The 26,125-nt window shown below is 37.5% G+C and overlaps 4 protein-coding genes across 6 annotated transcripts; 2 read left to right on the top strand and 2 right to left on the bottom strand.

Annotated features, from left to right (window-relative positions):
• Positions 10,818 to 12,021, top strand: LOC109722018. The gene is made up of 3 exons (XM_020249862.1): positions 10,818 to 11,058; positions 11,173 to 11,398; positions 11,492 to 12,021. The coding sequence occupies exons 1-3, from the start codon at positions 10,867 to 10,869 to the stop codon at positions 11,908 to 11,910; spliced, it is 837 nt and encodes a 278-aa protein (XP_020105451.1). The 5' UTR covers positions 10,818 to 10,866; the 3' UTR covers positions 11,911 to 12,021.
• LOC109722397 (beta-glucuronosyltransferase GlcAT14A-like) lies at positions 16,667 to 18,815 on the top strand. Its single transcript, XM_020250454.1, has 4 exons — positions 16,667 to 17,358; positions 17,556 to 17,631; positions 17,723 to 17,838; positions 17,959 to 18,815. The coding sequence occupies exons 1-4, from the start codon at positions 16,773 to 16,775 to the stop codon at positions 18,471 to 18,473; spliced, it is 1,293 nt and encodes a 430-aa protein (XP_020106043.1). The 5' UTR covers positions 16,667 to 16,772; the 3' UTR covers positions 18,474 to 18,815.
• Positions 19,171 to 22,721, bottom strand: LOC109722393 (serine/threonine-protein kinase HT1-like). 3 transcript variants are annotated; one of them, XM_020250451.1, is made up of 4 exons: positions 21,183 to 22,721; positions 20,717 to 21,089; positions 20,141 to 20,596; positions 19,171 to 19,632 (listed from the first exon to the last, which is right to left on the bottom strand). In XM_020250451.1, the coding sequence occupies exons 1-4, from the start codon at positions 21,710 to 21,712 to the stop codon at positions 19,360 to 19,362; spliced, it is 1,632 nt and encodes a 543-aa protein (XP_020106040.1). In that variant the 5' UTR covers positions 21,713 to 22,721; the 3' UTR covers positions 19,171 to 19,359. The 3 variants fall into 3 exon arrangements, with proteins under 3 accessions (XP_020106040.1, XP_020106039.1, XP_020106038.1); XM_020250450.1 differs by having other exon boundaries at positions 20,717 to 21,724; positions 22,331 to 22,721; XM_020250449.1 differs by having other exon boundaries at positions 20,717 to 22,058; positions 22,331 to 22,720.
• On the bottom strand, positions 24,318 to 25,856 carry LOC109722399 (pentatricopeptide repeat-containing protein At2g27800, mitochondrial-like). The gene has a single exon (XM_020250457.1). The coding sequence runs from the start codon at positions 25,621 to 25,623 to the stop codon at positions 24,553 to 24,555; it is 1,071 nt and encodes a 356-aa protein (XP_020106046.1). The 5' UTR covers positions 25,624 to 25,856; the 3' UTR covers positions 24,318 to 24,552.

Here is a 26,125-nt window from a genome sequence, read left to right as displayed (position 1 = left end):
ATATAAAATAAAATTTAAATTTGTATTTTAAATTTAAATAGTCATTAGTGGCATGAGTCTATTTTTTAATTAATTTATTTTTTAAATTGATTTATTTTGATTTTTTTTTTGCTTGTTAATTATAATAGTTATTTTTTTATAATATGTATGGAATATTTTTTTATTCTATCTAGAATTTTGTCCGTCAATTTTTATCCGCTTCTATATATAATATAGATATAGATAGGTAATTAGAATAATATTTGGTGGAATATTCGCTTCCATTTCTAAGATGCTGTTTTATAGAAGGAAAAAAAGAAAAAAGTGCTTAATGGATTAAATTTATTCAATAATTCTTGTTGGTATAAGAAACTAGTTACTAAGTCAAGTCAACAAAATGTTGCATAATTCCCCTGCAATATTTTTCAAACTAAAAAGGAAAGGTGTTATATATGTTTAGGGTTACTTAAATCACCACAATCACAAATAATAATAATAATAATAATAATTGGTCAAAAACCTTTTTCTCAGAATTTTTCACTTTAATCTAGAGTAGTTTGATTTTTATAATTAGGTCACTCATGTTCAATAATTATTTTTGTAATGATCCAACTCTAGCACTAAATCACATGTTTTGAAAATTTTGAGAGGTATTTAAAAATTTATTTTATTGTCAAATTGTGAAAGATATTTAAAAAGAAAAATATTTCAAATACCATTTCTATGATTTTGCACTTTTTCACTTTAATAACCTATGATTCAAAGTGTATCACTTTCGTACTCTGTGATTTTATTTTATTTTTCTATTTTTGTTACCCGCTCTACTAATTTTTTTGTTAAGTCAGTGATAAAATTAAAACTAAAGGAAACTAAAGTGAATACATTCGATAAACTATAGGTGGGGTATCTAAAATTTTTTGTATATAATTTAACGAAAAGTTAACGAAGGGCTGACGAAAAGAAAATAAATAAAATAACAGAATGCTGGACTGGTACATTTTAAACCATAAATACTAAAGTGAGAAATTAGAAACTACAGGGTGGTATTTGAAGTTTACCGATTTAAAAAATTTTCATACTGTCAACTTCAGTCGACGTGTCTATTACGTAGAGATACCTACTAGGCAGCATTTTCCATTTATTATACAAAACAAATGGGAGTACTAACTATCTATTTATTACGAAGAGATGGGTCAATAAATACACTTTGTCTGTAGTAACACATTAGGAGAAAAAGAAAAAAAAACAAAAAGTAAAATTACAAACAGTGTGAACTTAATTAAGTAGGGGAAAATTAAATAAGACTAGAAATATACTGAGTTGCGAAGTCCAGAACTATCGCTCTAAGGAGTTGTTTGGTTGATGCAATTACAAATGTAATTGTAGTTGAAGATGCATGCAGTTACAACTACATACATCCTGTTTGGTTCGATGTGGTAGAAACCACTACAACTATATATAAATAATATTTGGTTCTATATATTTGAGAAATAATTTTTAAAATTTTATTCTTTTATATATATATATATATATATATATATATATATATATATATAATGGTGAGATTACCTTTAATGTAAAAAATATATATATATTTAAAAAATAATTAAGAAGGTAAGCATACATGTTGTTTAAAATTATTCTTTACAAGTGCTCTAGTTGGAACTGTAGTCTATTTGAACGTAGTTTTAACTGTTGTAGTTGGGCCTCCTCCTGTAATTTCTACGGTGACAGTTGGAGTTAAATATATGCATCAAATCAAACACCGAATTTGCATTTGTATGTAATTACAACTGCAGTATAATTACAACTGCATGCAACCAAATGACGTCCCTAATATTACATAAAATAGCCGTTTATCTCTACAAACTTAAATTGTTTTGTATTTTATAATATTATATATGCATGTTTTGATTGTTGTCAATGGAAATGTGAAAACTTGATGTGTAGCTCAAAAAGTTGCAACAATTTGGACGGTGATTGGCCCAAAAAGAAAGGTATAGGCCCTATGTACAGAAAAGTTAATGGGCTGGGATTGAACAGGGCCCAATTCTAGTTTTGAGCACTTTGGCCCAGGCCCACATGGTATTTCTAAATTTTAGCTCTTTTGCAAAACTAGTCGTCTGAATTTTTAATTTTACCAATTAGATCTCCCAAATTTTGTTAAATATTTCAATAGACTTATCTTCTCAGTCATGATGTTACTAATTTTATAATTATTTTAACCGCATGTCTTAAGCATAATCTTATAAGAGTTATATATATATACATATATATATATATATATATATATATATATACATATATATATATATATATATATATATGAGTGGGCTGGTATGCTTATGGAAGCACGGAGCCCATCGTGCTTCCAAGTTGTTTTCGATGTTCGGACTTTCGAATCGACGATCGGCTTTGTTAGAGTTGATCTAGAGTATTTGAAGTACCTAGAAAATAAATTTTGTAATTTTTCGATATCATTTGCCTAATGATCGAAGGGGCTCAAAATCAATAATTTTAACGACTGTGGTGAGCCGGTTGCAAGTTTAACGGTGTAGAAATATCCAAATCACATGAAATTTTGACAGAAAATTCTTTATACTATATAAAATAAGATCAATAATTTTGATCTAAAATTTTATTGTCATATCATCATATTTTGTAAAATTTTTATTTTCAGCCGTTGATTTTGAGCCACTTCGATCACTAGGCAAATGATATCGAAAAATCGCAAAATTTATTTTCTAGATACTTCAAATACTCTAGATCAAATCTAACGGAGCCGATCGTCGATTTGAAAGTCCGAACATCGAAAACAAAGTGGAAGCACGGAGCCCTCCGTGCTTCCATAAGCATTCTAGCCTCTCTCTCTCTCTCTCTCTCTCTCTCTCTCTCTCTCTATATATATATATATATATATAGGCTACTATGCTATTAATAGCATCAAGTCATTGGTGCTACTAAGTTTTTGGCTATTGGATTAAAAGATGTGTGGTTAGGATGATGTGGGCCCCCTAGGGTTGAGTGGGTGGTTGGTTGAATAGTATGATTTAACATGTGAAAATGATCAAAAAAGGTTAAATTAATCGGCAGGAAAAACTTCGGTGCACAAATCTTCTGTATATGATATATATTATATATAAGAGAGAGAGGAGAGAGAGACCCGAGTTCAGCGTGCCCTCAGATTTCCGTTCATGGGATTGATTCCCTGTCAGAGAGAGAATAGAGAGAGAGATGATTGAGTTAGAATACTATCGCTAGTAAAGACCGTTACTACCGATTTGTTTCATGATAGTAGTTCCAAATGTAACGATCGCTGGCTCCGTTAAATATAGATCTAAACATTTAACTAATTAGAATCAAATTTCAACCCACTTTCGTATTTTATTTATCCATCAAATGAACAGAAAATGAATGGCTCTGGAAATGATAGTAACTCTTTAAAATGATGATAGGAGTCTTTAATAAAGTCAAGATATAGATCTTGTTTAAATAGTTTAAAAAATTTCTAACAAAAATTCAATGAGTGGTTCTTTTACCGTTAAGAGAAACGCCCTTCTATCGACATTAAAATTACAAAAATTTGAAGATTCCTTGATCATTAGCAAATAATGTTGAAAAGATTGAATTTGCATTTTAAACACTTCTAAGGGGGTATTAAATCATGTCAACGGAGGGACGATCTCATTTTCGAATCTTATCCATCAAAACTAAATCGAGTAGTAAAACGGACTCGTTTATTACCGAAAGTATTCTAAGTCAAACTCTATATATATTATAATATATATATATTATATAGATTTCTCCTTCCAAATTTTATAATTAAGATATAGATTGAATAGTAAGAACTTTAGTGTACTCGATTCAAATTTAGAAAGATCATTATGTATTTTAAAACTTCATATTAGAGTATATACGGTATATACGATCAAAACGCTATGTAATCAACTTTAATGTAGAAAAAAAATAGTCTATGAACTGTATGATAAATTTATTTATTTATTTTGATATAGATAGTATTTGTATTCTCTTGCTAATGAGCCCACAAAATCCTACGAACCTATTAGATGTTTCTCAATTATTGCATTTTCAAGTCTCCGTGGGTATTGATAATCACTTTATCTAGAATTATTATTTCTAAAAAATAATAAGAATCTTTTTTTTCCTACAATTAGCAACACAATTGCTTAAGTCTTCATTACCAAATTATTTAAATTTAATACCACAATTAGAAAACTATGGATAATATTATTACTGGGTTCAAATCAATAGGCTTATTTTATAGGTTGAAATATATTAAATACTAATAAATCACCTAATAGCTTAATATTTATTTATTTATTTTTTTGAGTGACATTCGTGATATAGAGATTGCAACCTCCTATAGTTTATCTGCTGTGTATCTTCTATCTTATTAACATGTGCAAAGACAAAATCTTATGCTTTATTCATCATGTGATATATCTACATGCTTATTTCATTTTATCTGTTAATTAGGTTACATGTAATACACAATGTTTTAGAAATTCTTGCAAGGACCGATGGTCTGAGCACACCAGAAATGTATATTGTATCACAGCTTTATTATATTCTGTAAAAAAATATTTTTATTGTACTTTTATTTGAAAAAAAAAAATAATTGACTTGTTATTAAAGACGTAGTGGTTCTATATAGTTGAGAAATAATTTTTAAAATTTTATTATTTTATATATATATATATATATATAATGGTGAGATTACTTTTAGGGTGCGTTTGGTTCGAGTTATCCTGACAGGATTACAGGCAATCCTGTCAGGACAACTATGTTTGGTTAATCCGCTATGTAATCTAGTCGTTAATGTAGCATTACAAATCGAGCAGGATTATATCGAAAATATTAACGGAAGAGGGATCGTGTATCTTGCATTACTGAAACCCGTTAATACGACATATTATGTAAAATGATAATTTTACCCTCCAACAATCCCAAATCTAATTAACAGCATTATTTTCATCTCTCTCTCGCCTTCCCCCCTCTCTCTCGTACGCCACTCTCTCTCTCTCTCTCTCTCTCTCTCTCTCTCCCTCTCTCTCTCTCTCTCGTGCACGAACACCAATCACCTTCTATTGCGTCGTCCTCCCAGGTAATCATCATGATCTCCTTCCCTCCATTCGTCATATTCCGCAAAAAATGATATTCAAATGACCACAACAAAGGCAATTTTGAAAAAAAACTATAGTTTTATGTCAGGATTACTAAATTTTATAAACTGAACCAAACGTGTTAATGCTATAAACACTGTAATCTAGTATTACATTACTGCATTAAACCAAACGCGCTAATGCAACATCAGTAGTAATCTCACGCCGAAATCTAAGATATCTGAATATGTCGAGATACTTTGTAATATTACATAACTCGAACCAAACAGGCCCTTAATGTAAAAAATATATATATATTTAAAAAATAATTAAGGAGGTAAGCATACATGTTGTTTAAAATTATTCTTTACAAGTGCTCTAGTTGGAACTGCAGTCTATTTGAACGTAGTTCCAACTGTTGTAGTTGGGCCTCCTCCTGCAGTTTATACTGTGACAGTTGGAGTTAAATATATGCATCAAATCAAATACCGAATTTGTATTTGTATGCAATTATAACTGCAGTATAATTACAACTGCATGCAACCAAATGACGTCCCTACTATTACATAAAATAGCCGTTTATCTCTACAAACTTAAATTGTTTTGTATTTTATAATATTCTATAGAGTTCAGCTATGGTGCTTGTAAAAGCACCAAGCACTTGGTGCTTGTAAGTTTTTTTTATCGTCAGATCTACTCATCGAATCATTTTCAACCATTAGATTATACTATTCAACCAATCACCCACTCAACCCTAAGGGGCCCACATCATCCTAACCGCATATCTCTTAATCCAATGGCTAAAAATCTACAAGCATCAATAATTTGATACTTTTAAAAGCATAGGAGCTCAATTCTATTATATATGCATGTTTTGATTGTTGTCAATGGAAATGTGAAAACTTGATGTGTAGCTCAAAAAGTTGCAACAATTTGTACGGAGCTTGGCCCAAAAAGAAAGGTATGGGCCCTCTGTACAGCAAAGTTAATGGGCTGAGATTGAACAGGTCCCAATTCTAGTTTTGAGCACTTTGGCCCAGGCCCATTCTAGCGCATATGGTATTTCTAAATTTTAGCTCTTTTGGAAATCTAGGCCTCTAAAGTTTTAATTTTACCAATTAGATCTCCTAAATTTTGTTAAACTAGTTATAGTGCACGTGTAATGCACGTAAATTAATTAAATTAAATTTATATTTATATTTATATTTATATTTATATTTAAATAATTATTGGTCGTATAAATTTATTTATCAATTATTTTTTTTTTCTAATATTAGTTTTTTNTTTGAATATAAATAGTTATTAGAGATATTGATTTATTTATCATCCCATCTATTTTTAAAATTTGATATATTTTCAAGTTAATTAATTATTTTCAATTTGAAATAATATTTACACACTCAAATATTAAAATTTTAATTAATTTAAAATTTTGAATTAAAATATTAATTTACATTTGAAATTATGAACCAAATTTAAAATTTAAAGTTGATTTTATAAGCTTATTTAAGTCATTCTATTTTTCAAACCTAATTTCTTTTTAGTTAGTTAATTGAGAGATAGTGGATAATAAATATTTTCAATGTGTGTTGTGTAAAGATTTTTATTTTTTGATGAGTATGGAATATTCTTTTATGGGGTGTTTTTGAAAAATATTCAACAGCAGATATCCTTCGGTTGACAGAAATTTGGATAAGTATGAATTTTTCTAAAATTTTTATAAATGAAATGCAATATTTTTTCCTACTAAAAAAATCTCGTCAACAACTATTTTAATAATTATCTCAAATCAATATCAATTTGTGAATCATATTTATCTACAAATTTTAAATTTTAAATTGTAAAATTATTTGTTATATTCTATTGAGATAATTTTTATATATTCATCTTTTAATAAAATATAATTAAATATTATATAAGCGGAAGATATTACATTATTGGATATTATGTAGGTGGCGGATATTAAGTGCGAGAAAGAAAATATTTAAGAAATACAAATTTCTGATAAAATATGATATTACGTGGGCAGCCGTTATTAGGAGATAGGGAAGCATATAAAAGTGAAATTTGATACGTACTATTTGAGAAAAATTTAGGTAAAAAAAGTGACAGATACTTAATTCGTCAATCATTGGATTAGATCCAATGACTAAGAATTAATATATTTTACAATAATTTAAAAATAAAATAAAAATTATACGACTGTGATTTATTTCATTAAAGTTGAATGTATGATATTGCTAGTATGTAATCGAAATTATATTAATAGGAACCGACATTTTGGGAAAGAGGAAAAAATTTAAAACTCACGCTTTTATATGTATCTATATATATATATGGTTATGATGATGTGAACCCCCTAGGGTTGAGTGGATGGTTGGTTGAATTTTATGATCTAACGGGTGATAATGATCATGATGATAGATCTAACGGTGGAAAACTTGGTTGCACCTTCGATTCAAATTTAGAAAGACATATGTATTTTAAAACTTCATATAAGAGTATATACGGTATATACGATCAAAACAGCTATGTAATCAGTAACTTTAATTGAGAAAAAGAATATCTATTGAACTGTATGATAAAATTTATTTATTTATTTTGATATAGATAATGTATTTGTATTCTCTTGCTAATGAGCCCCACAAAAATCCTACGAACCTATTAGATGTTCTCGAATTTTGCGGCATTTTCAAGTCCTGTGGGTAGTGATAATCACTTATCTAGAATTATTATTTCTAAAAAATAATAAGAATCTTTTTTTTCCCTACCCAATTGTGAACACAAACTGCTTAGTCTTCATTACCAAATTATTTAAATTTAAACTCACAATTAGAAAACTATGAGTAATATGTATTACTGGGTTCAAATCAATAGGCTTATTTTTATAGGTTGAATATATTAAAATACTAAGTAAATCACCTAAATAGTATATATTTATTTATTTATTTTTTGAGGTGACATTAGTGATAAGAATGGCAACCTCCCTATAGTTTTCTGCTAGTGTATCTCTATCTTAATTAAATGTCGCAAAGACAAATCTTTGGCTTTATTCATCATGTGATATATACATCTTATTTCATTTTATTTTATTAAGGTTACATGTAATACACATGTTTTAGAAATTTGTTTGCAAGGACCGTGTCTGAGCACACCAGAAAGTATATTGTATCACACTTGTATTATATCATCAATAACAAGTTAATTATTTATTTTTGTTCAAGAAAAAAGTATAGCAAAAATATTTTTTTACAATTTTATTAGTTGAAAATACCATATATAACTAGTGCATTCTAATTTTATTTTATTTTTAGAATCCACTGGTTTTTCTCGTAGGTCTATAGGTATGAACCTATTTTCATATTATTTTCATCTCATCGTTTTCGAGGAGTTGGAATTTACTAATTAATTAAATTGTCCACGCTTATCGGTTCAAAATTTTGAAAAATAAAAACAAATCATACAATACGATGTGTGTTTAATTTTTGTCCATTAATTCTACGACAAAATTTTGATTTTCAAAATAGTACAATAGTTTAATTTTTGTCCATTATAAGACAGAATCATGATTTTCAAAATAGTACAATTTGAGAATCATAATTTTCATTTTAATCTTTTCATACTCTTCATTAATTTACAATGGCAACCAATTACATTTTTTTTTTTTGGACAGAAACGTATATATTACTCGCTTCATTTTTTTTTAATAAATTTAGTTAAAAATATAAAATAATTAAATTTAAAATTTAAAATTTTGAGTATCAATCATCAAATTCTTTACCTTCTATGTTAGAACAGTCAATTAATTATAATTGTTATATAAAATACGCTGAATAAATATTTATTTATTGAGATAGGTCATATGCTACATATTGGAAAATTTGACTTATATATTCTTAATATGATGTACAACCCCATCATAATATAGTGCTCCATCCTGGTCACTCGACTTGTTCCAATATCCACCGTCACAATATGTAAAAATAAAATAAAATAACGTCCATATAATTTTCAATTCCAAATTCAAAAAAAATAATCAAATCATTCTGAGTCATAACCTATGTACTCAATGTCGAACATGTGTCCGATGTTGACACTTTTTGGATGCGCGTTTAAAGCCGATCCATAAAGGTTACTTCTCTAATTTTGAGTTCTAAAGCTTTATGATCATGGTGTATAATGAACCAGGTGCATGCAATTAATCTCTCCCATTCCAGGTGTTTGTGGCGGAGTGTATCCGAGTGAGCATAACAATGGGCCGAGCGGATAAAACCGGGCCCAAAAAGGTGGGGCCCAAGGAACAATAATTGCACGACAGCTCAAGAGTGTACGCTGACGTGGATCCGCGCTGTGCCCCGGTATTTGAACTCTCCCAATTCTTCTCATTCCACACCTAAACCTACGAGCTGATCCTAACTTACTCATGTTCGGCTCATCGGCAATCCCAGTTTTATGTTTGTGGCGGCGTTCTATGTGGAGCATATCCGCGAGGAGCGTAATAGTGGGCCGAGTGGATAAAATGGCCTCCAAAAAAGTGGGGCCCAATGGATAATAATCATGCCAATGGACCGGGTTGTACGTTGACGTGGATCCACGCTGTGCCCCGGTATTTGAACTCGCCCAATTCTCTCCCACCCCTGCGGCAACCTAACTTAAGAGCCGGCTCCAATTCGCTTATGTTCGGCTTGTTGATAACCCTAATTTCGTGTTTGTGGCAGTATTTGACGCAGAGCGCATCCGCGAGTGAGCGTAATAATAGGCTAAGCGGATAAAATCGGGCCCAGAAGAGTGGGACCCAATGGATCAGCGTCGATGTGGATCCGCACCGTGCCACGGTGTTGGAGTCGGCTAATTGTAATCGTCCCCCTAAGCTAAGATGCTCATGTTCGGCTCGTTGACGGCTCTAGTGCCGTATTATTGGGTCAGATTCAGAGCATATCCCAGAGCGAGCGTAATAATAGGCCGAGCGGATAAAATTGAGCCCAAGAAAATGGGGCCCAGAAAATAATTGCGCAACCGGACGCGGCGTACGTCGACGTGGATCCGCGCTGTGCCTCGGTGTTTGAACTCGCCCGATTCTCCTCATCCCCCACCCAACCCAAGAGCGGGCCCCACACTCCTGGCCCGTCCACTGCCCTAACGCCACGTCGACCGTTTGCTGAGCTGTCGCGCGATTCTTCGCGGCGCCTCGTTCCGATGCTTAATCAATCTAGCACCCCGTGGGACCCACCCGACGAGAAATTCTGACCTGCGCCCGGTGTATATGAAAGCTTCATGCTCCTCCCTAAATATTCGATAATTAATATCTTTAAATCAAAAAATTAAATTAGTTACAATTGCTTGTTTATATATTGTGCTTGTGACAGCGAAAAAATTAAGATCTATTTCTATAAATATGATGTACACTGTCCATGAGGTCTATGCATTAGAAATAATGTATTTGAAGCTCCTGATGCATCAAATACATGGAAAAATCAATTGCAATTTGCAAAAATATGTGGTGACAAAATTTGTGATTTTTCATAAGTATTTACTTTAGACAAGATTAAGCACAGCTAATAAGTTAAAATTTGATTTTGACACCTTTGTCCTAGGATTTTTGAGATGCGGTGCACGCGATGCACTCATGCACCCGGCGCAAGCAATAACTTCTCCCATCTAAGCGGCGTATAAAAGGGGGGAACGGGGGGATATGGGCGAAAATTGTACCACAAACACAAGTGAGAGACGGAAACGGAGGGGGGAAACGGGGCCAGAGGAGGAGATGGGTACGGAAACGGTGAGGGAAACGTCGTTAAGCAGCCGAGGGAGCCTCTCGGATCTGGTAGTGGGGTTCTTCGAGGAGATCGAGGGAAACGCGAATCCCGAGAGCGACGGCGAGGGCGAAGGAGAAGGGTCGATCGGAAACGACGCCGAGCGCAAAGCGTTCTGGGAAACGCAGCGCCAACTCCTCCATGTAAACAAAAAAAAAAAAAACCAAATAATCAAAATTCAATTCAAAAATTTAAATTCAAATTTTAAATTTTTTTCTTTTTTTTTTTGGTTTAATAATATCCATTTGTAATTATAGGAAGCTTTGAGTAAAACGAGCTCGGCGGAGAAGCGGATCCGCGCGGCGACGGAGGATATCGTGAGGACGATGCGATCGGAGGATCTGATCTGTTCGTGCTCGAATCGGACGGTCAGGGATTGCCGGAGCTGCTCGTTGCGCCACGTGGCGGACCGGCTGCGGTGCGCCGGGTTTAACAGCGCCCTCTGCCAATCCAAGTGGCGCCGATCCCCAGATATCCTATCAGGTAATAATAATAATTAGTTTTTAATTATTTTATAAATAAATAAAATTTTCAGAGTACAACGGTTGTTTTATTAATTTATAATAATATTCGCAGGCGAACACAGCTACGTGGACGTAGTGGCGGAGTCGAAGAAGGGCCCCGCCGCGGTGCGAGTCGTGATCGAGCTCAACTTCCGGGCGGAGTTCGAGATGGCGCGGGCGAGCGGGGAGTACAGCGGGCTCGTCGCGAGCCTGCCGGAGGTGTTCGTCGGGAAGGCGGAGCGGCTGAAGAGCGCGGTGAAGGTAATGTGCGCGGCGGCGAAGAAGTGCATGAAGGACAACAAGATGCACATGGCCCCGTGGCGGAAGCTCAAGTACATGCAGGCCAAGTGGCTCACCGCACCGCAGCGGGCGGCCCCTGGCTTCGCCCCCGCGGCGACGACGGAGCCCGCAGGGACCGCCGAGAGGCGGCGGAAGATGAGGGCCTCGCTGTTGACGTTTGATTTGCATCCGACGGCCGTGGAGGTTGTGTAACTCGACGTGCCATGAGCTGAGCACTTGTACTGCAGTTGTAATTGTTCTGTTGTTTCGTGCACTTTGTAGTAAAAATCTATATACGGTGGATGCTAAAATTAGAAACTTTTATTTTAAGTTTAACTTCAAATTTTGTAAAACTACTACTGTTAGACGTTTTTCACTATTGACGTGGTGAAATGAAATAAATGAGTCTAGTTTCTAAATAGATAGCTTGATTATGATTAAATTGCTCGTATGCTCAATTATATATTTTTCTTTATTTTTTTATGTATTATACAAAGTGGAGAACTATCATACACTTAGCTCAAACTAACACTTTAAAAGGTAACTTTATTTGAACAAATCAAGTTGAAAGAATTACCTGGATTTAGAAGATTTAAACTTAGAGGATTTGAATATTTAGTGGACAAGGAATATTATTTAAACAAAGTGTGATTTATAGAAATTATAGCAATCTGGCTCAACTTAATAAGAGATGATTTAAAATTGTATAATGTGATGTGTAGATGATGTGTCCCCTAAATTAAAATCAATTTCAAATTTAATTACTTAATAGGAGATAACCCCTATTAATATCAAAAAAATAAAATTGGCCTCGTTCAATGGGCTTTCTCTCTCTTTTTTTTTTCTTCGTAAAGATCTCTTATAATTTCTAATATAATTATGTAATAGGTGTTAGCCCCTATGAATATTCCCAAAAAAAAAAGGCCTCATTTAATTTACTTCATATATAATATATTAATTATCTCAAATTTATTTGTTCAAAAAAAAATTGTCAAGCTAATTTCTAATTAATAAATCCTAATAGATAGCAAATTGATAATTATAACATATTAGATATTAGCAGTCCAAATTTCAAAATCGAAAGATACATAACATAATCAAAACAAGTGAGGTGGCCAAAATAAATTGACCTAAGCAACCACTAAAATGCTAAAAGTAGATAGAGATGGCTTATAATGTGTTTTCGATGAAAGAAGATTCATTTGTTTTTGTACTTCATATGGTAACTAAGAAGAAATAGTTTCATAGTACATAATATGAAACTTGATCTTTGTATGATATGAAAGATATCTACATCTATTGGCTTAAGTTTATCGGTTAGTTCGAGCATTTTAATGTGGTTATAAAGTTTGATTCACATAGTTAATTAATTTATAATTTTACTTATAGCTATGCGCTAGTTGTGTACAGCATGTGAAGTAGTTTGTACCGTGTATAATACGTGAATTTTTTGTGATTGTATTGAGCTTAATTATACCATATACTAGTAGTGTACTAGTGTCTAGCACGTATCAAACTGAAATATTAAGAGAAAAGGAGAAAAGGAGTCCACAATGTGGAATTTACATAGCTTTTAGTGTCAGCAAAAATAAAATTTGAAATTTCGGGGTACATGTTAGCTTTCCTTCTAAATCTTCATCTACCTCATATATTCTTGTGAAAATTATATATATGTTATTCTAAATTGTGTACTTTCAAATTATTTTGTGATAAAAATTGGTTAGTAGTTAATTAAGCTACTCAAGTTCTAAATTTAGATATGATTTCTACGATTTCCTTGAAATATAAGAAATACATCTCTATGTATCTTAGTTCCAATTCCTTATGATCTAACAGCGCTAAGTGACCCTTACTACCAAATAGCCTCTTATTTACTTTGGAAACAATGGCAATGCCCACTTTCGGGACTATCGTTTGGGATAGATGGATAAATGGAAGGGACTCGCCATCTCCACTTTCGAGACTAACCGGTTTAATAGCTTGTTGGTGGATTATCTGGAAAGCTAGGAACGGTACGATTTTCAGATCGGTCAATCCAGACCCATTGCTGTGTATGCATAAGATTAAACTGTTGACAGACCAATAGAAGTACTATCTGTCATTAAATTTGCACCACTATAATCGCTAGAATTCTTTCTTTTTTTTTATTTTTTTATTTTTTTTTTAACTCTTTCGAGGCCTGTGTTGCCTCACCTCTGTAGCTTAGTTCACTTTTTCAATAAATGAAGCAGGTAGCGTGCTACCTATTCCTTAAAAAAAAAAAAAAACAATGGCAATGCATGATCCAGAATATTATGTAAATAATTGTTGGGTTTATCAAAGAACTGCTAATTTTGGCTGGAAAATAATAGTAGCATGCTAATTTTACTAACGACAAATCATGCATATTTTATTAAATATAGTTAAAACTAGTCATTAAATAGTGATGAGATTCAGTAAATCGATCTGTCAATAGTAAAGGTCTGATATGCCAACCACCATTTTCCGCTCAGATTCAACCAAACATGGTGTATCCACAATCCGACTAGAAAATAGACCGAATCCGAGATTGGATTGAATTGGATTAAAAAAAATAAAAAATAATCCCTCTAATTCCAAGCCTATTGACTCAACTTAATTTATGGTCACAATTGGCATCTTATAAGATAGGCTCACCAGAGTATTGGCATGACCACTCAGCTAAGTTATGCTGTCCTAGTCTCAAATATTTTATTTCATGTATATTCTCACACTGAAGTGTTATTTGATTGTATGTAGTTATAATTATTGTATATTGATTCAAATTTGGCATTTGTTTTGATATATTTGAACTCAACTGCTACAGTTAAAATTGCATAAGAAGACACGGATGCAGCAGTTGGAACTATATCCAAATTGACTGCATTTCCAACTGTAGCATTTAGAGAGAGTAATTTTAAACTAAAAATAAACTTACCTTCTCAATAATTTTTTAAATATTTTTTTTTCCTTCAGTACATAAAAGGTGATCTCACAATTTCACATATAAAATAATTAAAGTTAGTAAATGTAATTCTCAACTACATACAATCAAATAAAATATTTATACCTGCAGCACTTTATACCATATCCAGTTAAATAAGATACATGCAATTATAATTGTTGCATTTTTAACTGCATGCGTCTAGAACTATGTTATATTTATAATTAGGGATGCACATGAGACGGATCTTAGGACTACGGATGCAAACGGATCTGAGTTCGTGGAGCTCCCGCCCTGACGGGGGCAATAAATGAGAGAAAATAAACGGATTCGGGGTGGGAAACGGTGTAAATTTTACGATCCGAGACAGATTCGGGACAGAAAACGGGAGAAATTTTGACCCACTCCCAATTCGCCCCATCATGATCCTCCCAAATTCGCCCTGAAAGTCATTTATATTTTAAAAAAATATTTCTAAAAAATAATATATTTACAAAAAAATTCAAAATACAAATAAGTTAGTACTCGTATTTCTAATGTATTTGCAATTTTCGAATTTTGTTTTGAATTATGATTGATATTTTTTATTTTTATAATTGATATTATTAAATTATATATATAATATTATTAAAAATTATTAATTTATATTTTTACTAAATATTAATAATATTATAATTTTATAAAAAAATATTAGTTGGCGGGGCGGATTCGAGGCACCGGTGGGAGCCGGGTTACGAGACGGTGTGGATTATGGAATGTATTTTTTAATCCGTCACGAATTCGGGACAGAAGGCTGGGCGGAATTTTGCTAGACGGTGCGGGAGGCGGAGCGGGGCTCCCGTCCCCAGATCCGCACCGTTTGCATCCCTACTTGGGACGGAAGGGTTCCCCATCTTCTGCCCTTCTTCTCGTCGAGCTGATTCGGAACAGATTAATTTTAATTCTATTTTTGACTTCCACTTACCACTCAAGGCTGATCCAAGGAACAAATTTTTAGTGGACGGATAAAAAAAAAAAAGTCTCATGTTTTCCGCTCCATTTACTCGACGAATTTGGGCAGATTCATTTTACCAGTGAGGATATTCACAACCCTTTGGAATTGCTAAGATTCTAATCAACTAAGAAACTAAACACAGGTTCCATATCACACATAAATTATTAGTAATATAACAGGAATCAGAATTAAATGTTCTCTAACCCGATAAAACTAATTTTGTTTTTTTTCTTTTATAGAATCTAAATCTAATTAATTATTTCGGGTCTCTACTTTGTATGTTACCGGATCCGTTTGATGCTCCTACGCTACGTGCGTGGCCGTGTCATCTCGGGCTTATTTGAATGCGACATCAACCGTTTCCCCGATATTGTCGAGCACGACACGTTAAGTTACATAAGTTTCTCTCTTTCTTTTTCTTTTTTTTTTTCATAAAAATATATGAAACTTATATTTTGAATTTTTAAATTTATCGCATAATATGTTAATTTCTCTGGGTTAATTTATTTGACTCCACTTTTTAACTCCAGTAATTAAGTAAAATTAAAAGATTACGCAATCGAATCCAAACAAACCAAAATTTATAATCTTATCACTTGTATATATATATATAGTGGGGTAGGTTCAAAGCGAAACCAATCGCGTTTCCACGCTCTTTCTCTCTCTCTCTCTCTCTTTTTAAAAAAATAATCTTAAACTTATGAAACAAATTTAAGGTTACGCACAAAAAACTCTCCTTTTTAAAATAAAAAAAAAAACTGTAATTTTTGAACCCCCCCCCACGCTTGTATAATCTTTGCATTTGTCCTTTTCTACGCCTTATTTATTGCATCTTCATAAATTCCATGCTTTATATATTTTAACCGTCTTTGTTGCGTTTCTGTTGCATTCGAAGTGATAGTTACGATAACCCAACCCCACACATGCTCATCTTATGATCCCTACTCTTTTTTCTTTTTCTTTCTTTTTTCCTTTTAATCTCCTATTTTTCTTTCATTAGTAAATTTTCTCTTATTATTATTATTTTGTTTCTTTGGTTACATCACATATATATATATATATATAGTGTGATCGAGTTTTATTATTTTATTTAAATTATTATTTGTTTGTTAAAAAGAAAAAGAAAAAACATATTATGGAATGGAATTGAAGAAACCGAGATCGCCGATGCACCCACATGTTGCGACAATGGAGAAGCGAGTGAAGTGGCCCCTTATCCTCACCGCAACTCTATGCGGCGTCCTCATACTCGCGTCCCTCAACGGCACGACCCCGCTCGCGTCCGTGCTCTCGCTCGTCCCCGCGTCCCCCGCGGTGCGACGCGCCCGCACGGGGGCCGCAGAATCCGCGGGCTCGCCGCCCATTGGCGCGAATGGGCGGGCGCCGCGGATCGCCTACTTCGTGTCCGGGTCGCGGGGCGATCTCGAGCGTCTGTGGCGGGCGCTGCGGGCCCTGTACCACCCGCGCAACATCTACGCCGTCCACCTCGACCGGGACTCGCCCGCGCCGGAGCTGTCCGAGCTGCGCGCGCGCGTCGCGGCCGAGCCCGTGTTCGCCCGGGCCGGGAACGTGCACGTGGTCAACCGGTCAAACATGGTCACGTACCGGGGCCCCACCATGGTCGCCAACACCCTCCACGCCTGCGCCATCCTCCTCCGGATATCCGACGGCTGGGATTGGTTCATCAACCTCAGCGCCTCCGATTATCCCCTCGTCCCTCAGGACGGTACAGATCTAGCATTTTTATCGCGATCGCTTCCTCCCACCTACCTTCCTTCCTTTTTTANCCCTCGTCCCTCAAGATGGTCGGTCATTTTTCCCTTTTTCCTTTTTTTCTTTTTTCCTTTTTTTTATTTTTATTTTTATTTATATGTGTTTAATTTGTTACTTCAATTCAATTAATTAATTATTTTGTATGTGTAGATATTTTGCATACGTTTGCGAAGTTGCCGAGGAATCTGAATTTTATAGAGCACACGAGCAATTTGGGATGGAAGGAGTAAAGTTTTTTTCTTAATTATTTTTTTAGCATTAGATGTAATTAATTATATTCTATTTACACTTTGAAATTCGAATATGATTTGCTACAGGGATCAGAGGGCGAAACCGATAATTATCGATCCCGGGCTGTACAAATCACAGAAATCAGACGTGTTCTGGGTCTCCCAGAAAAGAGAGCTGCCAGATGCATTTAAATTATTCACAGGTACGCAAGCTCCCTCTGCAGTTCAGCAGGCTTTTGGATGTTTTTTTTTTTTTTTTTCTTTTTTTTACTTCTCTAATGTTATAAAATGATGGTGGAAACCGTTACTTGTTTTCGTGACAGGCTCGGCGTGGATGGCGCTATCGCGCGCATTCGTGGAGTACTGCGTGGTGGGCTGGGACAACCTGCCGCGCACCCTCCTCATGTACTACACCAACTTCGTCTCGGCGCCGGAGGGCTACTTCCAGACCATAATATGCAACACTCCCGACTTCGCTCCGACCGCCGTAAACCACGACCTCCACTACATCTCCTGGGACGTGCCGCCGAAGCAGCACCCGCACGTGCTCTCCCTAGCCGACGCCGACGCCATGATCGGCAGCGGGGCGCCGTTCGCGCGCAAATTCGCCCGCGACGACCCCGTCCTCGACAAGATTGACGTGGAGCTCCTCGGCTTGCTGCAGCCGCTGGCAAACGGGACTGGCTTCGTCCCCGGCGGGTGGTGCGCGGGGAGCCCGCCCTGCTCCAAGGTCGGAGACATCGGACGGCTCCACCCCGGGCCGGGGGCGAAGAGGTTAGCTGGGCTTATTGATCGGATCGTCGATTCAGAAGCCCTCAAGCAGAATCAATGTATATAAAGAGATCACGTGCTCATGCTAGAAGGCTTAGAGAAGAATTTTAGTCTTTTCTAATTTATTAGATGTCAAAATTAGTGGAGATTGGACCTCATCAGGTATTTTGATATTTTTATAATTAAGAGATACAGTACGGTACAAATTAGAGATTCTGCTTTTAATTCCGGCAAATAGAACAACTATTTTAAAATTCAGATTCAGATTCAGACCAAAGTTGCAAGGATGGACGACGCGATTGATGACTATTAGAAGTTATTGCAGCATTGAAGGAACACTACTTTTTTTCATGTTACCTGTATTAGACTTTTTTGAGAAATATTTAGTCCCCCTTTGTTTAGATTTGAAGCAGCTTTGTATATGGTCTATCTACTTGTGTTACTTGATAATACAAGTAATAAAGAACTTCCACACTTGCGCCGATGGATCATTAATACCACGAAAAGATACTAATGTAATTGTATTTATGAAATCAGAAACCTACTAGCGTAATTGTATTTATGAGGTAACATCTTCAGATGCATGTTGAAAATTAAAACATTCCTTCAATGTTTTTAAAATGCACTTTGGAAGTAGCTCAAAATGTTAACATGACGTAAAGAGTCTTGTAAAGAATCTGCAGAAGAAAATATGCAGTTCCAAATGCAGAACAGTTGGTCTTCACAAGCATTAAGACATCAGAGTGGATTTCACATTTGAGAACTGAAAAAACAACCAAAATTTCGTATAACATTCGGACAAACATGCTTATGGATATACACACACAGGGGTCCGAAAATTTTTAAAAAAAATGATATAAATCTAGTGTTTATAGGCTCAGAAGTGAAGAATAGATGATAATTACATGGCCGCGAGAATTAACACGGTTTGGAAGACAAAGAAGTGGGAAAAATTACACTAGCTTGGGTAGCGGATTCCCCGAGCCATCCGTATGCCCGGGTTTAAGCTTTTGGATCCAGTGAAAGAGCCATTTCTTGTGGTCCTGGCAACTCGATGTCTGAAGCTGGTTGATTGTTCCGTCTCGCGCAAGAGCCGACTCAAACTGTTCCAGAATCTTCACTATCTGCCAAAACTCAGGCCTCTTTTCCGGATGCAATGCCCAACATTGCTCGATTAGGGCTTGTAACGGTGCAGGACACTCCGCAGGAATTTCAGGCCTCAAGTTCTGAAAATGCAAGTTTCATGATCTTCAGTGATCTAATCTTTCAAATTAAATTGTAAACAAATTTTAAAAAAAGAATCATGATAAGACAAGTTCCACAAAAGCAAACATTACACTACCTATTACCAAGTTCTCTGTTCCTCGTGTCGGAACTGTGAAATGCAGAGAACTCGATATCAAGAATCTTTGCTTTGAGCATCAATTTAAAGATGAAGACTCATCTTAAAACAAACATTCGACTTTTGAATACAGATATAGAATTCCAGTTATTCATATCTCAATCATATCTAGATAGCTTCTCATATGCCATTATCATATAAGAAACATAGCCTAGAAAGACAGAAACACAGGAATATGCAGAATCCCTTTAGGTAATCAAAAAGCTTATAAACAAATGATAACAAATATTTCCGCAGAGATTGCGAAAAAAAATAGTACGATCATGACTGCATAAATAGTACGCATGCTCAACTTTATATAAAGGAAGCTCAGCATGTATTAAAACGCCTACCTTATCAACAACCGCAAAAGCCGCTTGAATGGGATTCATCTCCTCATACGGAATCGTGCCGGCAACCATCTCCCACAGAAGCAGCCCAAAGCTATAAACATCAACTTTTCGCCCATACTGCTTGTGCTTAATCATTTCGGGCGCCATCCACCTATAGGTACCAGGGTCCTTCGCTAGTCTATCACAATACGCTTCCTCGCAAGCGATTCCGAAATCGGCAATTTTCACACATAAGTCCTGATCGAAAAGAATATTCTCGGGCTTCAAGTCGCGGTGGATAACCCCTTGCGAGTGAATGTACTCCATACCACGCGCAATATCCAAGGCGATCGCAATCAGCTTCTCGAGAGGAAGTGATTTGTGCTGTAGCTTGTGAAGAAATGCTCTTAAAGAACCACCAGAAAGATACTCGGTAACTATGCAAAAGACTGGCGGATTCTTGCAAGCCCCTTCCAGCTGCATCAGACCACAGAAAATTACATTACAATAAGATAACAATAATAACGAAAAAAAAAAGCTCAGAAACCGAGTTGAAATCTGCGCAAATATACCAAGGTGAAGGTTAACAAGAAGTACCTTAATGACGTTGCGATGATAGAGATGAGAGAGAAGAGTGACTTCTCTCGTGAACTGCTTCTCGAGCCGAGCCGCCATTTCTCTGTCTTCGTCATCATCAGGCTGCCTAATAATCTTCACGGCGACGGGCCGATCCTTATATATGCGACTATGAGCTCCCGACGCGAACCTAAGTCCGAGGTACAGCTTCGAAAGATCGACCGTCCAATTCTCGGCGGTCTCCAAGGCAGCAACTCTCCCACCCCCATGATCAAAGTACCTTGCCCAAGTAGTGTCCTTTTTACTACTCGACTTCTCAGAGGCCTTTAGTGAAGACAAATGCTGAAGAGGGCTCGAGTTGGGGGTCTTATTGCGGGTCTTATTGGATGCTTTCCTGGTGGGGGGAGGTGTGGAGAATCTCTTTTTAAGGGATTTGGCTTCTTTGAAGACATCAGAGACAAAAGTAGAGGGAAGCGGGGATACCGACCTCCGCCTCGGTTTCGAGTCCCGTTCTCTGCTCTTAGTCGACGCAACCGATTCATGAGATGTGGGAATCGACCTCGTCCATGAAGGGTAGACAGAAACCAACGTAGCACCGGCAGTTTGTGCATTCACTCCTTTATCGGGATAGAAAGAGAAGTCGGAAGATACCGACCTTGTGTCCTGCGATTTGAGGTCCGAAGATTCGGGACTATCCAAATTAGGCCTCTTCGGTGGAGCTTCCTGAGAAGGTCCCTTGCTCATCTTCGCCGGCTTGGATTCCTTCGAGGGCTTAGATCTGGGGACTGCAGGCACGTTCTTCACCTTCGATTCCGACACTGGGCTCTTCGCTCTTAATTCCGAATTTGAACCCTTCAGTTTCGATTCAGGAATAGAGCTCTTCTGGGTCGAACCGGCATCAGCATCGGCATCGGAAAGGACAGGGAATTGAATCGACGGCGCTCTACTGGAGTTCGATCTAAGAACGGAATGAGTAAACTTCGCCCTCGTCACCCAAGAGCTGCTCCCTTCCTCCATTCTCTCCGAATACTAGATAATAACCCACAAAGTAAAAGATTAAGGATCAAGCCTCAAACACTCCTATTCAAGGAAAACCGAGCTAAAGGTACGATTTTGATGAGAAGTGAGAACCCATGTCATGAGATATTTAAACCCCATCAAGGGGAGCATAAGCACAGGGTTTTCCCATCCCAGATTTCAAATCCATAGTATCTTCGTTAACTTTTCATGAAATATCCAATCCAATCACGCTCACGTAAATGCACCCGTTATATGATTCATCCCTACTTTCCACGCCACAGCGCGACAAATACCTCAACAAATTGTTACAAAAAACGAAGTATCGCGATCAAATTCGACGAACCTGTGACAAATCCACAAACCACAAATCCACAAACCAACCCATCAAAATTAACCCAAACAGCTTCGAAATTAAACCAAATTCTCCCGTTTCCGCCCACGGTTAGCAAAAAGGCGACGCCTTTAAGGATCAAAACACGGGACTCTCGCCAAAAAACCGAATCAAATCGATCGCAACCCAAATCAAATTGGCGCAAACAACAGCGAAGCTCATGAAGCGTACACAGATTCGTCAAGCAAAAAGGGGAAAGAAGGCGCACATAGATAATTGCATACCTAACAAGCAACGTCGAATTAGGGCAAAAAAGCGCACGAAAAAAGTCGGCGCCTTGTTGCGCCCCACCTCGTCCTCCTCCTATCTACGGAACAGCGGAAGTGTTGGGAGATCAAATTCGGCGCCGATTAAGCCCCACGGGGGGTCGAATACGACGCCGCGCACGCGTATGGTACGATTTTTTTGGGGTTAATTTTATGGATTAATTTAGGATTACACAAAGCTTGGTCGCTTAAGGGGGGGATGGGATTAAAATAGGGCAACAATTGAGGGGATTGGGATTTGATTTTAAAAAAAAAAAGAAAAAAAAAGATGTTCGACTCAGCTCATTTTGGGGAGAGAGGAGACGAGGAGGAAGAGGACGAAGACGACGACGACTACGGCGTGGAAGCTGTTTTCGGGGAATTGCTTTTCGGAGCGGCGTGATGCGGTGGGGCCCACCCCGATTGGTGCGTTTCTTTTTCCGTGGACCGCGGGTTTGTAGACCGGGGTTCTTGCGGTGAGGCGAGACCGTAGAAATTATATCTTAATTAGAATAAAAGAAAAATATGTTAACTACTGCATATATTTCTATTAAACACGACACCTATCTTCTAATGGGAGTCTAAATGATTAAATTATGTATTAAAAAAAATTAAAAATTTCAAAATATATTATGTAAGCACATGCGTAGTTGTAAAAGAGTTACCAGTAAAACAAAATTTGTTATTTAGTCTCTAATAAAAATATTGTTAAAATATATAGTATGTACGAGTCTGATTCAACCCGGCAAAGCAACATGGAAAAGAAAAAAAAAAAATCAATGATACAAAATTTCGTTTATCTTTCTCTCTTATCTATTAGATATCTCTTTTCTAGAAGGGCAAACTTCAAATAGCCTATTGTGGTTTCACACTTTCTCACTTTAATATTTCTTTTATTTTTCTTTTTTTATTACTCATTTCATTAATTTTTTTTGTTAAATCAGTGACAAAATTAAAATTAAAGGGTACTAAAGTGAATATTCGATAAACCTAAATAGGATATCTGAAGTTTTTTTTGTATATAATTTAACGAAATACTAAAAATTACTAAAGTAAATATTCGATAAATTTAGGTAGGATATCTGAAATTTTTTATATGTAATTTAACGAAATATTAATTGAGAAACCGACGAAAAAAAAAAAATAAAATCGCGTGATACTAAATTGATGCAGGCACTTTAAACCACAAAGTACTAAAGTGAGAAAGTGCGAAATCACATGGTGCTAAATTGATATACTTTAATCCACAGTGTACTAATGTGAAAAAGCGAGAAACCACCGGGGTGGTATTTGAAATTTCCCCTTCTAGAAAACCCAAACTCACGCCGCCTATACACCGGGTCCATGCAAAAAGTTTGGTGGGTCGGGGTGGAGAGAGAGGCGGGGAGAGAGGCATACGGAAGCGTCGCATGCGGCGGGGGGTCGTTCGCCGCCGCAGGAGCTACGTCTCTCGCACGTGCTGTTTTTATGCGGCCTCGTTTGTCGCAAGCGTGGAAAACCCAAACTCACGCCTATATTGACTTTGACGACTCTACGTGCTCTGCTCTCGTCTTATTCGACGTGTGTATTCGTGATGGATCATTGGGCTTGGGCTACGTGGAGCCCACCGAAGCCCAATTTCGTTTCGAAACTATTTTGGGTTTTTTTTAAAATTTTTTTTATAGGATTTGCTGTAAAATAAATTTCCCTTTTTGTTTTTGTTTTTGTTTTTACTAGCCTGTTTAGCTATCAAATCTATTTTTTTGAGCTACAAGAACAACATTAGCAATCATTGAGAAGAGGAGGAGAATGACAAAAAGGTGTGAAGCGACTAATGGAGCGCACATCCGTAGTGACATTGTTCACAAACCAACACTCTAATTTGAGAATTATCTGAACATGGAAATGAGATCTTCAGGGGTTAATTGGTGATTTCAGATTATTATTATTATTCTAGGCAAAAGAAAGCGAATGAAGCTAACCGAGATTTCCAAAATTTCGAAACTTATCAACAAACTGAAATTCACATATCCACCAAACTCTGTACTGCCTCATCTGTTGGGAAATGTAGCGGCCACATTCAGCACAGCCGCGGGCATCAACTGCTTTAAACAGCTGCGGTGGTAATGAGCGCATGTCGCAGATCCGTCGGCAGTATAACCAATCCTCTCCCGATTTCCGAGAAAGGAAAAAACCATATATTCTTAGTTTAACACACATGCTCACTTCTCATCTCTCAATTCCCTTCTCAACTCTAATACACCATCATCATCATCATCATCCCCAAACTCCTCCTCCACCCATCTCAGCAGCTCCCTCCGCATCCTCCGATCCAACGCCCCTCTCTCCGCCATCTCCCGCAGCATCGCCGCGGCGTCCCCAGTCCTCTTCCGCCTGCACATCTCCCCCAGCAGCGCCCTCCACGTGATCCCGTCCACCGCCCGCCCCGCGCGCGCCGCCTCCCGCACGGCGCGCGCCGCGTCCCCCACCTCGCCGTCCATCGCGAGCGCGCTCACGAGCGCGTCGCACGCGCGCGCGGTCGGCGCCAGCCCCTTCGCCCGCATTTCGTCGAACAGCTCGCGCGCGTTGCGCGTGCGCCCCTGGGCGCAGAGCCCGCGGACGAGGTGGCTGTACGTGTGCTCGTCGGGCTCGCACCGGTACACGCGGCCCATCTGGTGGAACACGCGGAGCGCGTCGTTGAGGTGGAGCGACTCGGCGTAGCCCCGCACGAGGGCGTTGAGCGCGACGATGTCGGGCTCGATCCCGGCGTCGACCATCTGGCGGAAGAGGGCGCGCACGACGTCCGTGTAGGCGTGGCGCACGTAGGAGTCGGCGCCGCCGCGCGCGAGGAGGGCGGTGAAGAGGAGGGCGTAGGTGTGGGCGGTGGGGCGCGCGGCGGGGTCCGGGGACGCGCGCATCCGGGTGTAGACGTGCACGGCCTTGCCGAGCTTGCGCAGGTCGCAGTAGAAGTAGACGAGGGCGTTGAGGAGCGGGGCGGGGGGGCCGGGGAGGGAGACGCGCGGGTCGGGCTCGGCGTAGAGCGCCGCGGCGAGGTCGGCGCCGGTGAAGCGCGCGGGGAGGGAGGCGAGCGCGCGCTCGACCAGGGTTTCATCGATGGGCGGGGGCTTCGCGGGGCGCCTCCGCCGCGCGCGGCCGCGGTCGGGGGCGGAGGAGGAGAGAGGAGAACGGTGTAGGAGGGGGAAGAAGAAGACGAAGCTCGCGGGAGGGATCGAGGGGATTAGGGTTTGGGGAATTAGGTTTTGCGAGGTGCGTCGTAGGGAAAGGGAGAGCATTTGGTGACGAGGGGATTCGATCGGGAACGGCGATCGACGATCGGGGCGAGCCTCAAAAAAAAACGTTAAAACAAGTAGATGATTTTCGAATTGGGCCGGCCTATTAAAAAACTTGGCCCGTCCCAAAAATAAGCAAAATGTGTTCTTATTGTTTGGCCCATTAAAATGGCCTGGGTTAGTTTCTATGATTCTAATAAATGTGTTAGTTGTACGGCTAAATTTATCCTGCTTGGTTGGACGTTGTATATATATATATATATATATATATATATAGAGCTAGGCTACTATACTATCTATAGTACCGAGCTCCGGTACTATAGTGTTGGTTTTCGATCTTAAGGCGTTCAAATCAATGATCCACACCGTTAAAACTGATCTAGGGTATTTAAAGTTTCTAGAAATAAAATTTTATAATTTTTTGACATAGTTTACCTTATGATCAAACTATTTCAAAATCGTCAATTTTCAATGGCTATTATGACAAGTTTGGAGTTTAACGGTG

The sequence above is a fragment of the Ananas comosus genome, linkage group 16 (assembly GCF_001540865.1).
Source record: "Ananas comosus cultivar F153 linkage group 16, ASM154086v1, whole genome shotgun sequence".
NCBI classification, from domain to species: domain Eukaryota; kingdom Viridiplantae; phylum Streptophyta; class Magnoliopsida; order Poales; family Bromeliaceae; genus Ananas; species Ananas comosus.
This window is presented reverse-complemented; position numbering and strand designations above follow the sequence as displayed.

Coding starts and splice junctions, on each gene's coding strand:
- LOC109722018 (XM_020249862.1), top strand. CDS start 10,867: ATGGGTACGGAAACGGTGAGGGAAACGTCGTTAAGCAGCCGAGGGAGC. Junction 11,059..11,172: donor CGCAGCGCCAACTCCTCCAT/GTAAACAAAAAA, acceptor TTGTAATTATAG/GAAGCTTTGAGTAAAACGAG. Junction 11,399..11,491: donor ATCCCCAGATATCCTATCAG/GTAATAATAATA, acceptor TAATATTCGCAG/GCGAACACAGCTACGTGGAC.
- LOC109722397 (XM_020250454.1), top strand. CDS start 16,773: ATGGAATTGAAGAAACCGAGATCGCCGATGCACCCACATGTTGCGACA. Junction 17,359..17,555: donor TCCCCTCGTCCCTCAGGACG/GTACAGATCTAG, acceptor TTGTATGTGTAG/ATATTTTGCATACGTTTGCG. Junction 17,839..17,958: donor TGCATTTAAATTATTCACAG/GTACGCAAGCTC, acceptor TTTTCGTGACAG/GCTCGGCGTGGATGGCGCTA.
- LOC109722393 (XM_020250450.1), bottom strand. CDS start 21,712: ATGGAGGAAGGGAGCAGCTCTTGGGTGACGAGGGCGAAGTTTACTCAT. Junction 20,597..20,716: donor ATCATCGCAACGTCATTAAG/GTACTTCTTGTT, acceptor GGTCTGATGCAG/CTGGAAGGGGCTTGCAAGAA. Junction 19,633..20,140: donor CTTTTGCGGTTGTTGATAAG/GTAGGCGTTTTA, acceptor TTGCATTTTCAG/AACTTGAGGCCTGAAATTCC.
- LOC109722399 (XM_020250457.1), bottom strand. CDS start 25,623: ATGCTCTCCCTTTCCCTACGACGCACCTCGCAAAACCTAATTCCCCAA.